This window comes from Amyelois transitella, chromosome 12 (genome assembly GCF_032362555.1).
Source record: "Amyelois transitella isolate CPQ chromosome 12, ilAmyTran1.1, whole genome shotgun sequence".
Lineage (NCBI taxonomy): Eukaryota > Metazoa > Arthropoda > Insecta > Lepidoptera > Pyralidae > Amyelois > Amyelois transitella.
In genome coordinates, this window is record NC_083515.1 from 5,809,119 (window position 1) to 5,827,771 (window position 18,653).

Genomic DNA, 18,653 nt, shown 5'->3' on the forward strand with positions numbered 1-18,653 from the left:
CTTTCTTGCGCAGCGTATTGCTATTGCAATACAGCGCGGGAATGCTGCCTGCGTGATGGGAACCCTTCCTAGGGGTCAAAATTTAAACAATAATGTTTTTGGCTTGTAATTTAGAATAGTTTTCTTTTATTATTATAAAATAATTAATATTAGTTTAAATTATTTAATTAGGTATATTTATTATTAGTACTTTTCTGATTAATTATAAACAATTGAAGGGACTAAAGGCACTGACGTGAATAATAAGACTTTGGATTTATTATTTTTACATACATACATAAAATCACGCCTCTGTCCCGGAGGGGCATTTATTCTGTTACCGCTATATACTTATATATATATGTATATAGTACTAAAAACATATAAAATGTATGAATCAAGCGAAGCGCAATATGGGCACTATATAAGTACATGCCTTTTCTCGAAAGATTTCGTCAATATAAATTAATAGACTTACAACGGATTTTTTGAGTTACGTGGGCCGCGGGCGTATTCCACATATAAATAAAACAAAGGACTGACAAAGGTTTGTAAATGTTTTTATTAAATAAACAACCATAGAACATCAATTTTCAAATAAAAGTTTTAAAATATTGGGAGGGTAGGTATATCTACAGATTTGAATATTTTAATAAACATGATAATTAAGTATAAGTATTTTTTTTTTGCATGTGGAGACACACGTAAGGAATAATAAAAGAATTTGTTTTATTGTTTGTTAGATACTTTTGAAATAAAATTATAAGTACTTACTTACTACATTTTGGCTAGAAAGTACTTATTAAGGTATATTACATATAAATAATATAAATATCTAATCGTTGTATTTTTCGTTGCATTTGTGGCATTATCTTTTGGTAATTACCTATTAAAATATCTAAGTAAGTATACTTATTTCGTACAGCGGATTGCAATCAAAAAAATAAAGTGTAGAAAGTTATCGTAAAAATTAAAAATTAATTACACCTGTATATTCCTATACTTGTTCCATTTATCCTGAAAAGATATAATTAGAATGATTTGATATCTAGGCAGAACTACAAAAAGGCATAGAATACACAAGAAATCATTGCTTTCTGCTTACTGTAAGGTACGGTAGGGACTGTCCATGTAAGGCTATCTGTGTCTTTAAGGTTTCTTCTGTAAAAATACAAACAAAATTATCTTCATTTATAAATAACTTGTTAAGACTAGACACTAAATTATATTTCTACTTTGGTTTTATTTATTGATAACTATTTCCATTTTTTTTCTTTTTAACCGAGCGATATGAAAGACAATTTTCAGTTATTAGTATTATAAATTATGAGACTTAACGTGATTAAACAGTGAATAACTACAAAAAATAAACACACATGATGTTTCGTGATATGCCGATAAAACTATGCTAGGGTACCGGACAGTAATCGAAAAAAAATCTAAGTTGTGTTTTAAAATAAAGTTTGTTATACAAGAACATCACATAATAAAGATTTTTAAGAAATAACAATGATTTATAATTTAAAATCAATAAATAAAGTTGCAAAAATCCAATATTTTTTATCTGTGCAGCGTAAGAACCCAAACACCAATCACAGTGAGTGACGTCATACGTAATGAGTGATAAGTAAACACCACTGCTTTGTAAGTTATTTCGAGTTATTCTACGATTTATTTGCATTTTTCTAAAAATATTTAATTGTAATTAGTTACGAATTGAAGGACTTTACTCATAACAGAAGTTGTCGCAAGTGCTTGAAGCCGCCTATCAAGCTTTTATCATGGAACAAGGTTACAAACCGACAATAGAAATCTCCCAAAAGATTGATATTTTCATAGTGGGCAGTTCCTTTGCCACTAATACCGACTTTTATTTGCTGAATTAAGCAATGTGGAAACATTTGTGTAAGTATTTCAACCTCTTTTTGTTTATCTTAACAACAGAAATGATTGAAGAAATAACAAACGAAAACATAACCTAAAACTAGTTTCATTGTTTACAAAGTTATTTTCACATATTTTTTTCTATGATTTTAAAGGTTAGATATTTATGGGTTTTGCATGTTTCTAGATCTGCGAGAAAATACTTAAATTATCCAAGCACTGATCACTTGTAATATGGCTTGTAGTTTGTTTTTCAAACATATGACGTCACGCGATCAGAATTGACGTAAAGTGCTGTTTTCGCGGCAATTTTAAATAAATTACGTTTTTCTCGTTTTTAAATACTCCAAAAGATTTATTTATTTAAAATAATATTTTTATGGATATATAAATAAATAAAGATTATTTTTAAACACAATCTGAAAAGTTGTCCGGTACCCTGAAAGACAGGTTTTCAGAAAATAATTGGAAATAATTAACAAATAGTACTTACTTATATACAAATATATAAATATATGTAGGTACCTAACTTAAATTGATGATTACAAAGTAACTATATTTATTTTAATATAATTTTTAAATAACAAGAAATACTTACATTTCTATGTAACTTTGCTAAATTAATTAATATCTAAATGCTTTATCTTTTTGCCTATAACAGGTACGGAATGGTAGGTATATATTTGCGATTTAATAAGCTTATTTCTAATTTGTTTTAGGTACCACCTATGCAATAAATCTACTTACAAATAAAACAAGTTGATTTAATGTAGTATAAGTAAGAGAATTTTGTACGACAACACTACAGCACCATTGCCGACTTGGGTTTTAATTTTGAAGTCAAAAAATAAACCTACTAGGTTTAAATGTCTTCTAAACAAAATGTACGAAAGGTTCAAAGTAAGTATCTTATAGGTGCCTATGATGTTAAAACTTATAATCTAATGTATTCTAAAGTTCGGTAGTGAGCTCGTCCTGTGGTTGCCTGGTCATTTCAAACAGCTCATCCTCGAGCCACACGCTTTCTCTTCTTACAATCGGCCTTCTCTCCCAAGGGTCAGTGAGTACAATAGTTTCTCTCTGCCTTTCCCTTTCTCTCTCTATGTGGGAGTAACTTGGAGGTCTCATGTCGCTCCATTCGCACTGGCTTTCAGATTCTTTATCTAGATTACTATCGTAAGAAGTAGGCGAGTATGAGGGAGGTTTGAATGTGGAAAATGACTGCTGAGTCGTTTCAGAGTCAGAGCCTTGACTCGGTGGGGAGTTGAGAAAGTTGACGAGTTGTCCCTCTTGTTGTTGGGTGAGATCCATGCGGCTGTATCTTTTCAAAATCCTGTAATAAAAATATATTTCATACATAAAGAGTTTTCTTTCTTTATTGTCAAGGAAGTAACCAACGCAAAGATAAGATTGTGTCCTCTATCCGTCTTTATTTAATTTATTATTAATTTCTGTGATTTTGGCACTTTTCTTTTCTCACATTTTCTAAATGTACTAAATAATCAGACAACGTACTGCTGCGTAAGTACTTACTTAACCGAAACCCCTAATATTTTATGGAGTCGAATCTTCAAATGTACATAAGATTTCTTTATTTTCAGTTCTTTTAAAATACTTTTTAAGGGCCTTGGTCTAGCTAATTTATAATTAGGGTAACTTTATTGATACTTTCTTGTGTCAATGTACACTTAGTAAAATAGTTGTTAAATAAATTAATGAACAATGGCGTGGTTACCTTTCAGCCCAGCTGGCGAGGCGCGGCCATTCATCTGGAACTACAGGCACTTGCTGCTTGTTCAGCAGGATAAGGAGCTTCGCCAGGTCGCTGAGCACGCAACTGGAAATTTAGAACATTATTTTTATTTTTCCAAAGAAGTTTAAGTTAGAAAATTATTATAACACACACGAAACTCTATTGAATAAGGGTTTGTCTTTGACCACATTTTCTTATGTTCTCTCTCAATCTTTCAAGACATCAAGAATGCCTTATCGACGTTCGTGATTATGCAAAAACTTATATTATAAACATCGTAGCAAGTGTATATTGTTTTCTGCAAATCCCCATGGCAACAGGCATTCCAATTTTATTGTAGTGTTATTACAATTCACGTTTATCAACACAGCATTTAACCAAAATTTGGATGATTCGCTAACAATATTAGTAATGATGACTGCATTCGATATTTGGTAATAACTACGTCGGGCAGTCATGATTTTGCCTGTTTAGTGTTGTGCCTGTGTACTAATTAATTAGCTTTATTTATCGTGGTTTACGTAGGTTTGATTGATTATTGACAAACGTTAACTAATTATTTGAATTATTTTAGTCTAAGAATTCATAAGAAAAGTTTACCTGTAAGCCATAGCAGCGTCGTTGTTGCCTAGTTGGTATAGCTCTCGTACCTGGTTCCGAGTGTGATTTAGTATCGCTAGCAGTGTGTAGGCGTGAGGCTGCAACATTGAGAAATTTGTGGCAATTAAAATGATTAATGATATCTAAAAACCAAAGGCTATTTCATAATGACAAACCTACTTAATTTAATCTGGAGTATATGTATTAGGCGATCAAAAGAAAGGCTTATAAACTTGGGAGTTCTTGTAGTGGATGGGTTAGCAACCTGTCACTATTTGAATTTCAGTTCCATAAATCTAAACGTGGCAGTCATTTCAAGACTGTTGGCTGTGTCTATTGCGTTAGGGTAAGATATAGGTAATTATTTTAAATTTATTGTCCCCAATCAGCGATACCTTGTATGCAATTGTGAAAATAAATCTCTTGTATATATCAAATGCTTCACTTGCTATAAAGATCGTTGGCATGAAAAGTCGCACTTGTTTGTTGGCGCAAGAAAGCATGTTTACTTTTCACTGCTTTCGAAAGTGAGACACACATGCGATGAGAACACCATGCTTCTACAGTCAACTGCACATCAAGTCATCTTGCATGGCGAACTCTATGACGCCGTGATAAAGGCGAATTTGCAGTGGATTTGGGTAGGTTGATGGGCGTTGACTGCGAACGTAAACAATAACACCATTGCACCATTATCTCGCTCGTTTCACGCGGTGTTAATCTTTTTAGCTGAGTTATTAATTGGAGAGAAAACTATGCACTACAGTTTTTATCGTGTTAAAATGGAGTTGTCGAGTTTTGTGAGGACAGAAATACGTAAAGAGTGTGTAGCGCGGTGATTAAAAGCATAGACTTGGATGCCATACTACGTAAAAAGCATATGTAAAACAGAAAATTCCAGCTTCTTTTCCAAAATCTCGTTCGGCGTTGTCCGAAAACACTATGCAAATTCGCATACATTATTGGTTAGAGTAAAAGAAACCTTACCTATCATCAATATTATGAGCAGATTCAAATCGAACTATTTCCAGATTTGTTCGATTAAGTAATATTACAGTACAGGTCTACCTAGGTATTTGAGCCATTGTATGCTGAGACGGCTCTTACCCTCTTCAAAAATGTTTACTTACACGTAAACAGTCAAGCTGTTTATGGAATTCTCGTAACCGCGTGTCGTCGTCGTGGTGCGTGCGCTGCGGGAGCGGCTGCGCCTGCGCACGCGACTTGTTGCGGCAACATGCGTACGCAGCACCAGCCGCCACTAGCGCTAGGCATGCGACGGCACCACATGCACCGCCCACCAGAATCTGTGTTGATTTTGAGTAAAGTGATAAATTAAATTTATTCGTACTTTTACGTTTGTCGCCGCCAACAAGTAATTAAAAAATAATTAAAAGAATAAAGTGTGTGCCGGCTGTTTTGCTTCACACTTGGACTTATCAAAGAAAGGCTTAAGATTCTTCTTCCTAGCAAATCGGCTAGCAACCTGAGCCATCCCTGAATCTCCATTCCATCACCCATTTTTATCAAACTGACTGTTTCAGTAGATGAAAAGGCCTTTATCTGTGTCGAACCGAAACACAAAAAAATTTTTTGCTTCATCGACATATAAGTTCTAGGAGTACTCTATATCTTATATCTATAAAGGTCTGGCGCATAAATCGTGAAAGTGTAACGAACAAACAATACTATCACATTTACAATAACACTATGGATATGTATGAACTATACGTTTACGCTTACGTCTACTTACTTAATAACACAGAAATAATTGCGCAATAGTTATTAGGTACTTTTTTATAATCAAAACGCGATGAAAGTGGCAAAATTCAAAATTCAAAATTTTTTATTCATTATTATAGGATATTATTATATCGCTTAATAATTGTCGTATGGTTTAACAACTTGGTTGACGTCAAATAAATTACTTAAAAACTAAGTTTACTGCCGCTTCCAAGGCGTCAGTGCAGAAGAAGCGGTAACAAACTGCACTGCAGCATTTTCTTCAACAACGTCAACTTCACAATATTAAATTATACTTAGAATAGAATGTGGACGGGAGAATACATTGTTCACGGGAGATTTATATATTTGTGAGATTTAATATTGAAAAAAAGAAAAATATATATATATATATATATATTTTATGGATTGCCAATTTTAAAAAGATTTATGTACAGAGTGTACTGAAATTTTGATTTAAGTTCAAATTAAACTACAATGAATTACGAGGTTCCTGTGCCAAGCTCGAGCCAGATGTTTTTATCATTAAGGTAATCATCAGTCCTATAATAAGCCTTCTCACAAAGTACTTTCTTTACATACTCTTTGAATTTTCGGTGGCTTTGTATTTGAATCTCGATAAAATACAGCTTAATAATATGAAGCAAATGGACGTTCTTCTTGGATTTCACGTCCATAATGACTTGAACTGCACAACAGTTAATGTTGCATAATCTGCTCTATATAACCAATGCTTTAATCTAAAAAACGTTTGATGTTGATGTTCCGTTCCTGCCTGTTCTTGTAATCTGTTGCATACGCCCCGCTACTAAATATAGTTTAAGTGCAAGTGAGCATGGTATTGTACTTTAGAATTTTTTAACAGACACGTTTCAAGTACCTGTTTCGTTTTTTCAACTCACTAAGTATGAGACTGCGTTGTCTGTGAGCAATGCTGCAAAGCTGGGTACGCGATTTCAATAATAATTTATGCCTGATGTATAAGAATAAAAACAACAAACAGTCAATAAAAAACAAGACATCTTGGGGTTTACTAAAGACAACATGCAAGTGATACCCTACATTTTATGAAAATATTTGAATGTTCACCAATAAAATGCATCAAAGATTTATAAATGAATCCAGGAAAATGCATCATAAAACCAAATTAAACGTACCTCATTATAAGTGTGAGCCGGGTAGCATACTCTTCCCATGAGGTGGTCATCGTGGGCCCAGGACTCTCTGGTGCCTGAAGGACAGTCGTGGACACAAGTGCCTCCTGGCCAGACCAGTAGGCGCGCACACTTCACGCACCCATCTGCGGCGCATCGTACGCATTCTGAACCGCATCCTGTAATTAAATAAATAAATAAATATATACGGGACAAATTACACTGATTGAGTTAGCCTCGAAGTAAGTTCGAGACTTGTGTTACGAGATACCAACTCAACGATACTATATTTTATAATAAATACTTATATAGATAAACATCCAAGACCCAGGCCAATCAGAAAAAGCTCTTTTCTCATCATGCCCTGGCCGGGATTCGAACCCGGGACCTCCGGTGTCACAGACAAGCGTACTACCGCTGCGCCACAGAGGCCGTCAAAAAGCGTAATTTGGCATTTATTATTAATTTATAAAGCCGAACGTGCCTGCCCCGTTAAGGATAAAGACCTAATTATATGTATGTTTAATTTATTTTATACCAAAGATCTAAAATGTGACTTTTTCATATATGTTGATAACTACTAAATTAATATAACGGATCTAATGTTAATTCCGCGGAGAAACCACTGAAGAAGAACGGTTTAGTAAGTATTGGCCCGGTCCCAAAATTTTAATGTTTCTGATTCCTCAATACGTAACTCAATAGCTATATTGGAATTTCTATGCTAATGTGTCTTCTGTTTGGGCGTAATATATGCATGGCGATGCACGCTCATTCGATTACAATATCACTGACAACAAATGTCGCAACTGGTGAATGCGTAGTTTCTCCACTCCCACGGAGGAAAAATTTCTTTAGTGTCAATATTCAACTAGCATTCATTCATTACTACAGGTTTTACTATCAATGCGCGGAGATATATATATCGTATACGTAGATACCAAACAAACAGTTACTAGTTGTTAGTTACCTACTTATGTGTTTTTTTCATTGAACAAATACATAAAAGTACACTTTGTTTTGTTCTCTACTTATAATTTAAGATGACTGATAATTGGCGAATCAGTAAGTTTGACAAAACATGATGTTATTTTCAGAAACAAGGTTATTTCCAATTTTAAAGCCAAACAGCTGAACGTGGCCTATCAGTTTTTTCAAGACTGTTGGCTCTGTCTATCCCGCAAGGAATATATTTATGTTATTTTGCTTACATAATTTAAAAATGAATGGCAACGATTACAAATTGTATGATTACTTAAGGTTAATGCGAAATAGATTCACTTAATACCCTTCTTTAAAAACTCTTCAGTATACGCTTTGAAAAAAGGGTTAGTACAAAATTGAAATAAGGAAAATAAGCCACGAAACCGCAAGTCAAATATGACGGATCACTATCATGATGACTTAAGACAATTTAGTAAATTCACTGTTGATTTAGCACTCGGTACTTTCCAAAGGGAAAGCGCAATATGCGATTAGAGTGCCGCTGCTCAATTAACGGGACTGACCGATTGAATGGTCACTATAGAAGGTTCAGATTTTAAAATGACTTCCGTTTACATTACTCCTATTTTTTTATAGATTTTCTTAGATTTGTTCGCCAAAAATACATTATTTTAGAAGAATTGGACAAACCCAATTTAAATTTACGTTGATACATTATTAACTTTTGGATTGTTTGTTATCTTTTCCTTAACAGTTTATTTAGGTAGGTAGTTATAAAACAATAGCAACTTAATAAAATTCCAAACATACTTAAGAGTAAAAAGAGGATAGCTAATAAGTACTTATTTGGAGATAAAATAACTTTAAAAAAATTTGAAAAAATTTGGGAACAGATTTTTTTGGATTTGAGTTTTTACTGAAATAAATTGAGAGACTAACTAGTGCATAGGTATGAGCAACTTTAAGTAGGTAAGTAAAATCATTAAAATTTATATACACACATACATATAATCAGGTCTATATCACTTGTGGGATAGACAGAGCCAACAGTCTTGAAAGTACTGATAGCCACGTTCAGATATTTGGCTTATTGATAGAATTGAGATTCATATAAAGTGACAGGTTGCTAGTCTGTCACCTAAAAGAAGAATCCCAACTTTATAAACGTATCCCTTATCCTTATCCGTATCCTTAGTCGCCTTTAACGACATCCATGGGAAAGAGATGAAGTAGTCCTATTCTTTTTTTATTGGCGCTGGGTGGAACCACACGACACATTTAACCATTAAAATTTGCGTTTAAAGAAAATGCTGGAATGGCGAATAATGTCATAGCAAGCAGACGACGTGACTATAAAACTCATTGTTTCATTAATACGTGAAGGAATGAGGCAGGTATTTTGTTATTATGTTCGTTCTTGCAAACCGCAAAAAGTAAATTAATCGTTGCGAATAAATACTCGTACATCACATCAACATCAAATTGCAATAAGTAAACAAAGTATAGTAGTAGTATATATATAATAGGTAATGATTCGTTCAATGAAATATAATCTAGGATCTGAATTTTTTTTAATTCTATGAGTTTGCATATAGGTACATCATATCAAGTCTCCATCCACTATGGGCAGACAGAGCCGACTGTCTTAAAAATAATGAAAGACCACGTTCAGCTGGAGGGCTTAATGATGGAATTGATTCAAATTGTCATGTAATGCTGAGCCCAAGTTGCAAGTTGATCAATTTAAAATTCTTTTTATTATTATTATCCTTTTAACACACTCATATTTCTTTATTTTTATTTTGAATAGTTATTTTAACGGACACACACATTACCGTCTGTACTTCTTAAGTAATAGCCAGAGCCAATATTCACAAATATACAAAAGCCATGTTCATAACAATGTCCATCGCTTGAAAGATAAATCCCAAATGTATAAGCCTTCCTTAAATTTATTCTAATAACTGTGAAAGGGATAAAAATAGGCAGTTATTCATGCATCTTTACTACTTCAAATCTGCCGTACACCGAGCTTTGACCTTTCCATAGCCAAGCTATTCGCGAGGGCTTAAATAAAGCATCAAATAGACGAGGAGATTGTCTCGATCCATTGTGCGGCCCGAGGTCGCTCTGCATCATATTGGCGCAGGAAACATTTCTTTATTGCGAAATAACAACACAATACAGATGATAATACTAGATATAAATATCCGTACTAGCTCTACCAGGCCGTAAGAATTTTTCAATAAAAATTTAGTTTAAATACAAGTAATGTAAGATAAAACTGATGGACTGACGGATAGGCCAAACCGCTGGAAATAGTAGAGTTGACATTTGGTAGGGGTGCACTAAGATAGGATTTTAGGACATTCCCGTAAAAACGAAAATTAATTGAAGTTTTCGTTTTATATAATTGTTTTAAAAGCTTGTTTTTAATTTTAACGATTGTTATAATCCCAATATGAGTAAAAAGTTTATCATCTTCAGCGTAATGTTAAACGCTTTTACGTAAAAGTAAAAAAATAAGAAGAATATTTTGTCTAAATTTCTTTTTTTTTATTTATTACAAAATATCTCGCTCAAAAACCCTGCACAATAAAGCTATTCAAAGCTAGCAGTCCATATAATTCTTTATAGTTTGGAACTCATAAAAATCGTGGAACCTGATCGAAGATATTGCGAACGACTGGTGGTTGCCAACTGGACCTCTCGAAATATGGCACGATGCCACCAATGCAACTTTCCTTTCGTCCAGATGACCTTATTATGGCCGACAGATACCTCATTTAACTAGATATGTTCCATATTCAAGCACCTTGATGGAAAAAACGCGAGTCTTATTTACAATAAAAGAAACTAAGAGTACCTTACCACAGATTTAGAATAATTTTATCTACAGATTATACCTATAATCTAGTGCGGCGATGCTATTAAAAAAATGTAAGGTCTACCAAAAGTTTAATGCCAGCGAAATATTGTTTTTAAATCATATGATTATAAATAGACTAATCTTGTCCCGAACTTGCTTATGCTTACAACAGATATAAAATAATTCAAAATGTGTGGCCCTTAAACCCTTTGAACGTTACCATTTACTTTACATACTTACAAATAAGTTTGCCTATATCCCGTACGGGGTAGACGGGATTATAATATAAAAGTCTCGGAAAGACTGAAATGCCACGTTCAGCTGTACCATTCACATTTTCCTTTTACGAGTATATTTGCTTAGTCAACATAATGTTTCAAATTTGATACTATTATTAATTTATTTAAATTACAGAAATCGGAATAGCTTTCTGTGAGTGAGGCTGATTTATCTGCAATTACAGAAAATAGCCCCGGTTTTTTGTTTGAAAGTCGACTATTTATATTTATGGATTACAATTTTTATGCAAATTGCCATTCGCTCTCTGCATGTGGTTACATTATACTATTATTTAAATATTATATGAAATTGCAACATTTAATTATGTTATATGAAATTGCAACATTTAATGTTAAAAGCCCGAAACCGCCGAACTTGCATGAAGAGAGTTATAAATGTGGATGAAGCGAAAGAAGTATGCAGAGATCGTGGCAAGTGGAAACAGGTAGTCTCTGCCTATCTCTGCCTCTCCAGGAAAAAGGCATGATTTTATATATGTAGATATGTATATGATATTCCATCCATCCATGAATGATGATGGAATGGATTGAATGGGACATTCCATCCATTCAGTTCATTCTATCAGATCAGGTTTGTTGCATTATGTTAAAATGCAAATTATTTTTTAGTGGCTTCTCAACATATCCTTGGAAAGACATGAGTTATATTCAAAAGTGCCTAAAGTATCCCATAATAAATGAATAGTAATTTGCCATTAGTAAAGAACATTTCATACTTCAAACATAACATAACATAACATAAAATCACGCCTCTTTCCTGGAGGGGTAGGCAGAGACTACCTCTTCTTCAAAATTTGACAATATTTCATAGGGGCAACAAAACTCACTCACGTGTATCGTTGAGGGCGGGCGGCGCGTCCGCCGGGCGTAGTTGCGCACGAGTGGAATTCGCCAACACTAAAAGCGCGAGCGCAACCAGCGCCGCCCGGGTCATCGCTTCCATCCCATTGTGACACTACTGTAACAAGTATAATAAATGTATTAATCATCAATCCCCTGGCATAATTCCCTGCTACGTCCTCACCTCACTGGAGAGGAGTACCGGTATCCATTAATGACCATAATCTTGATCTAAACCACATTGGGTTATGGGCTAAATTCAGTTGCGAGAATGTGCGGGTTTCCTAATGATGTTTTTCCTTAGGTACTGCAAGCTATTGTGCATTACACTATCTTATTGTGGAAAACCGACGTTCTATAATAATTGAAATAATATCTACGGATAAAATAAACTGATTACGGAATTTGGGACGGGTAATATATACTCGCAATAAATAACCCAATGGCAAATGTTTTAAAATTGAGAACAAGGCCTATTTAAAAATAAAAAGTAACTTGTTATGACTTTGGTTCGAACGAATTAAACCCATTTCTTCAGCAAAATACCGTTATGAAATGAAACAGTATTGTAATATGTACCTAAGTAATAATAAATGTGTGTACAGTACACTCAGTAACTAGATCTGATTCTCGTGTCAAATAATAATAATAATAAATAGGGGGTTAAAATTTTACCACAGTAAATAATAATCATACAAAATGCAGTTGCCAGTTCTTTGTGACGACACCTTTATGTCGGAAAAGTTTTACTAGCATTCGTCCTGGGGTCCGTCCAAGTGAAAAGTAGATACCTTATGTCTTTGTTAATCCATAGTATTATACTAGTTTTATTGTGACAGCATCCAGTTATTTATTGTTAAGTTATTTGTCACGAGTTGTTGTAATATACTGATGGTATTTAGGTATATATGTAAGTGTTTTAATAAACACTAAGTCAGTTATCGCGTGTCAATGTGGGTCAGACGGTCTCGTCCAGTGGAATATAACTGTTGGACGAGTTTGCAAATTAGTTGACATTGGCATTCAGTTACCGATAAGTCTCCAACGTACCTACGGTAGCGAGTATTTAACTTGTATTATGTAGTGTAATATTGTATAAAAGAACTAACGTTGGCCAATTAGAATTAAAAATAAGTTATTTATTTATGTACGTTAAAAGTTATTTAGTTATCTACGTATCATTAAAAGTCTTTGGTGATATCAATAAGGCGACAAAAAAAACGTTCGCACAAGAGACTTCTATTTTGTTTATCGATATCAGTGTGAAATAAATGTCAAGGCGTTCAATATTAACTGATACGTACCTACGTATCATTAAAAGTCTTTGGAGATATCAATGAGGTGAAAAAATGCAGCAGATGACAAGACCCAATAATAATTTTGTTTACACCTATGCAAGCAAAGCTTAGACGCCCTTATACAATGCAGTTACTTATTATTCGAATGTTAAATTGTTGTTCTGGTCCTAAGGGATAATTTGTAAGTTCTTGGAAGTACTAGCAAAAATCCATTGCAAATTGATGAGGAACAGTGGTAAATTCAAATTAATTTTTCAATCAGCGTACAATTAAACGCTAAAAGTATGCATTGATAAAAAAAAAATTCTTAAACACCTAACTCTTTAAAACCATTTTTATTTACCACCGTAGTTTAAAAAGAAAAATCCACTCTATGAATATTAAGAAAAAAAAATACAATACTACTTATTTTTTTTTATCAACGTAACATGCAACTTTTCTAATTACCTAACTTGTGTGGAATGTGTTAATATTTCCCACACAGTATTGCACTCTGTTCTGGTTTCATATCTCTGCTTAGTGCTTTGTAATCGCATTTTCAACCGTCTAATACGAAATATTTCATGCACTCGTAAGTTAACCCAATTTGTGTTCTATTTACCTATCTGGGTTTATGAAAATGCACCTGCATTTAAAATATGTAAATTACTAAAGAGGTAATGTTTATGGCATTTGATTGATTGTTAAAGTTAGTATATTTGTATAGAAAGTGTTTTCATATTTTTTGTTATGTTATGTATTTCCCAGATCTATCTTTAAGAAAATATACTTTGTAGTATTAATATCAATATTTAAAAGTACACATAAATAAAAAATATCTCGTAGGAATTAAAACAGATATATTTTCGACCTACATAAATTTATTTTATCATTTAACAGCATGCTGATATTAAAGTAAGCTTGGTGGTTTTTATTCGAAATATTTGTTCGCTGGTAAGTTGGTCGATGGTTTCATGCTTTCGTTTAGTAAAAATGTTTTGAGTGATAACAATGAGAAAGAAATTTCGAAAGCATAATATGGGATTGGTGTTTCAATGAAAATCGATTAAGCAGGTTGTCCAAATGTCGCAGGTTAATATTTGTTCGAAAAAAAAAAAACTTGTCACACAGCAAAACTCAATATACTAACACCAGTATGCAAATTATTACGCATTAAAGGTAAAATTAATTTTAGTTTCCTTTTTCTAGTTATAGGTAACATAAAACCAGGAATAGAAATCGCTGTCGTCCACGGTCTATGCCCGCACGACTAAGGTACGAGGTACGTAAGTACGGCCGGTGAAAGTTGGCAGTGACGCACTTTTGTATTCATACTACTCATGGACACTAGTAATTTACGCAGCCAGTCTAATGAGGCCCCCACCGCTCCTCGCTCCAGCTCGAACAAGTTACTGCTGAGAGGTTCTTTAATATCGGACGAGAGATCAAACTATACTCGTCATTTATGAGATAAATCGGCGGTCGTGGCTCCCGCCGGCATGCCGGATCTGCGCGAAGAAACATGCGGGCACTCCGACCCCACAAAATTTCCGGTATATCGACTATATATAGAATTTGTTTATCATATTTTTATGCAAGATGCGTTTTATTATAGTTACGTTATTACATTAACCGTGGTGGAATATACACTTAAGTAAATTTGTTATTTATAAGATCTTACATATTTAATTGAGATTCTGTTAATGAATGAAATATTTTTTATACATTAAGTTTTGTATTATTAAGGATGCATATAAAAGTCGAGATCTCTGTCATTTATTGAGTTAAGTAGGTATGTATAATTTTTAAATAAACGCTATAAGTAGTCTTTATTTAACAGAAATATATTGTATAAGATTCAAGTGATCAATTTATAGATATGCTACTATCAGTAGGTTCTATTTCCATATTTTTCAATTCTTCATTAACTATTTTAAAATAATCATTATCTGCCTCTTGTAATTCGTCAACTACAGATTTTACACTTTCCTCTTCTCCTTCTTCAGCTAATCTAGCTGCATCTTCTGCTTGTCGCGCTTTTAAATGTATTTCCCTTACACGAGCATCTATAAGATGTTCTCGTCGTGTTTCACGTTCATATGTGCTTGACATTAATTGTTTATCTCGAGGTCCCGGTAGAGTCATATTTTCCGATAATTGAAGTAAAAATAAAGATCCATTTACATCTCCTACAGCGACCATCTGACCGTCAACATGAGGCATAAGTTTAGTGAGCCCATTTGGAGAAACCTGCAGAGTTGCAATTGGTTCTTTATATTTACGGAGAAGATCCCAATAGTAAAACATGCCTCCAGCACAAACTGACATGTAGCTTGAAAACCTCAACGGTGCCCACGTAGCATCACTGACCTCATAGCGATAGGGTTTTGTGACTATAATCGGAGCTGTACGAACTTCCTCACTCCAGATGCGAACACATGAATCACCACAAGTCAAAAACATTCTCAACGTACAAGGGCTACGATGAACTGCTCGCACTGTACCGTTGTGTGTATTCCAAAATGATGACAATATTTCAGAGTGAGTTTTACCCATTCGGTTTGCATTTACAATTAACCCTTTTTCAGTCCCACAAAGAAATCTAGTAGGTAATCCGGGGTTGAAATCTAAACAGCTTACTCCTTCAGATATTCCTAAATTTGGTGTCTGTCCAGGTTTCAGATTGATACATATTGGTAATTGAGCTGTTGGAGCAGAAAGGTTGCGCGCATCCCACCACAAGCATTGGCCATCAAGTGAACCCGAAAAAAATTCAGTATTTGTTCTCGAATGAATATAAAGAAGGGAAGTGATTGGGCCTCGATGAGAGTTGTATACAATACTATGATTAACAGGATCTGAACCTTTACGGGTATCAAAAACACAAACAGTCCCATTTTCAAGTCCAGCTACTATTATTTCAGGTTCAACATTAGAGCAAGCCAACTGCCAACATGGTTCATTCGGTTGTAAATAGCAGATAGGTTCTATTTGTTGTGTGATGTCCCAAATAAAACACGATTTGTGTTTTTCTGGACTTCCTGTTAGGTAGGTATTACTTCTGTTGCAATAGGCTACAACTAATTTTGAGGGATTTTCTTTTGTCCATTGAATGCATGAAATTTGTCTCTTGAAAACATCACGGAAAGTGTTAGCTGTTCGAATACTATATTTTTCAATTGCTTCCTGTGGTTGCATTTTGTCAAAATAAGTTTGGTACATATCGATTGCATTATTTTGGTACACATAATGTGTCATTAACGGTGCAAGATTTAAAACTGTGCTAACGTAGTTATCGTCATGCATAACTCTACGACGATGACGAAGTACGTGTTCTTCATTATGAAGGTGAACGTCACGCGGCCAGCCCCCTTCAACATGGTTTATACCTTCTTCACGAGTAATCACTGGTATTGTGTTGACTTCGTTTTCGGAATAAAAATGTGTTGCTTGAATTTCACGATGCACGGGGTTTCGAAGTAAATACATTTTCTGATCTTGCTTATTTGGCTGGATGGAATCCAACAAGTGCGCTTTCACGTCTTGAAATAGGGGTTGCCTCCCAAAGGTTTTTCTTTTTTTACTGTACTCATATTTCCATTTTTCATACGGCATAATTCAGTTTTTCCAAAGACGTATTTCAATAGTTTTACGATGAGATTTAATAACGTCAAAAGCAAATATTGAATCAATACGGCCATGGGCCCATATTCAATGTGCCTGCTTTATATAAATCAAATTTACTTTTGGCAAGTACGTCTGAAAACATATGTGTCCTTGTTTAGCTTACATATAGTCCTCCACAAATGTTTATCATCAGCATATGTTTAAATTGTTTTGTTTTACATTATATTTTCGTTTTACTTGTTGGGTTGATAAATTGATCTAGATTGGTTCTGTTCAGTCCTTGAATTTCATGTGTGTGAATATAAAACTTTAATAGCTAAGGAAATATGAAGCATTTGCTATTACTTTGATATTCAGTATTAAATTATGATTTTCATCAATACTAATTTATTATTAGTTATCATTATAAAATATTTATAGTTTTGTTTGTAACAGGAGAGCAATTCTGCATTTAAAATGATATTGGTTCAATTATTGAATAACGTTATTTCCTCTTGTTTCATAATATTGCATTGGTTTCAGTATGTTTGGTTCGAATACTTTGAGTATTGTTTCTCGTACCAGGAAATGTCGCAACCACATTGTTCCTCCTTACCTCAGCAAGGAGTCGTTATGCGGTTTGCATTAATATGCATCGAGAACGCGCCGATGTGAGCTAAACGTACCTCTAAGTATTGCCTATAACTAGGTATTCTTAATGCATCACGGCCACAAGAACAAGTAACAATTATTTTATAGTTTTTTTAAAGTAGATGTTAATCGCGGCAGTTATTCTTTATTCTTGAAATTTTCGAGATAATAAAGATTCTCTTTCTCTTCATCTTAAAACTTAAAATGTAAAATATTTTAAAGATTGTTGAAGTTACTTTGTGCAGTTTAAAAAACAATCCACGTGACAGATTAAATATAAATAAACACGCTTAATGTGCTGGTATTATAATTCAAATAGGTATATTTACATATTTTTCCAACATATGCGACGTCGTTGAACCCATAAAATAAAGAACTAGGTACTTCCTTACCATGAACAGGTAAACGCAATCCAACGTCAGTAAAGCACAGTGTTCACATGTTTTCACTGCACTTCACTGTATATATTTTCAATTTAAATATAACACGGATATCATTGATATGTGGTCGTCACAATTGGCTACAGACACAACACAATGTCACGTTCGTACGGGATCGTCAGAATTGAAGAGTACTCGACGCACGATCGCACGCGCAGCCGTTTCGGCGGTGACTGGCGCGTGATTGTAGAAAGAGTGCAAGTAGGCCCAGGTTCTCGTAAGACTGGTTTTGTTAGTTCCCTTACAACTGATGTAGTGATTGATGATTAGGTAGCGTATGACTACCTTTGTTAGCTGTTTGTGGGGACTGCGTAACCAGCTACCTGTTTCTGCATGTCGTCACCTATTATAATATCAAGAATAGTATCTAACTCTACAAGGGGCTCAGGTAGTACGGGGATTAATACTAACTATTATTTATAAAGATTGTCTTGTCACAGTTTCCAGTTTCCAAGAATCTAGATCCGCATGTGTGAAATGAAGGGCAGAACAAAGTCTTGACGATTAATTTGTACTTAATGTGGGTGACATGTGAGAGCATTGGCACTGTTATTTCAAAAGTAGGATTTTTAACATTCTTCTGTCGATAATTTCGATAAAACCGAAGCCTTAC

General features: G+C 34.1%; 2 protein-coding genes and 1 long non-coding RNA gene across 3 annotated transcripts; 1 reads left to right on the forward strand and 2 right to left on the reverse strand.

Moving 5' to 3' along the window:
- The first annotated feature begins 1,410 nt into the window (after positions 1–1,410).
- Positions 1,411–3,699, forward strand: LOC132902358 (uncharacterized). The gene is made up of 3 exons (XR_009657097.1): positions 1,411–1,884; positions 2,583–2,763; positions 3,606–3,699. It is a non-coding gene; the product is annotated as an uncharacterized LOC132902358 (long non-coding RNA).
- On the reverse strand, positions 2,445–18,166 carry LOC106142389 (uncharacterized). The gene is made up of 7 exons (XM_013344132.2): positions 17,993–18,166; positions 12,058–12,184; positions 7,117–7,292; positions 5,347–5,523; positions 4,217–4,314; positions 3,599–3,700; positions 2,445–3,196 (listed from the first exon to the last, which is right to left on the reverse strand). The coding sequence occupies exons 2-7, from the start codon at positions 12,167–12,169 to the stop codon at positions 2,815–2,817; spliced, it is 1,047 nt and encodes a 348-aa protein (XP_013199586.2). The 5' UTR covers positions 12,170–12,184; positions 17,993–18,166; the 3' UTR covers positions 2,445–2,814.
- Positions 15,210–16,958, reverse strand: LOC106141393 (dynein intermediate chain 3, ciliary-like). The gene has a single exon (XM_013343051.2). It carries the CDS (start codon positions 16,956–16,958, stop codon positions 15,210–15,212), a length of 1,749 nt encoding a protein of 582 aa, XP_013198505.2.
- Positions 18,167–18,653: the final 487 nt, after the last annotated feature.

What these genes read in the sequence shown, in the direction of transcription:
- LOC106142389 (XM_013344132.2), bottom strand. Translation starts at nt 12,169, where the DNA reads ATGGAAGCGATGACCCGGGCGGCGCTGGTTGCGCTCGCGCTTTTAGTG. An exon ending in AACAGCTTGACTGTTTACGT is followed by an intron (nt 4,315 to 5,346) that starts GTAAGTAAACAT and finishes TCAATGTTGCAG; the next exon opens with CCTCACGCCTACACACTGCT. An exon ending in GACGCTGCTATGGCTTACAG is followed by an intron (nt 3,701 to 4,216) that starts GTAAACTTTTCT and finishes CTAAATTTCCAG; the next exon opens with TTGCGTGCTCAGCGACCTGG.
- LOC106141393 (XM_013343051.2), bottom strand. Translation starts at nt 16,958, where the DNA reads ATGCCGTATGAAAAATGGAAATATGAGTACAGTAAAAAAAGAAAAACC.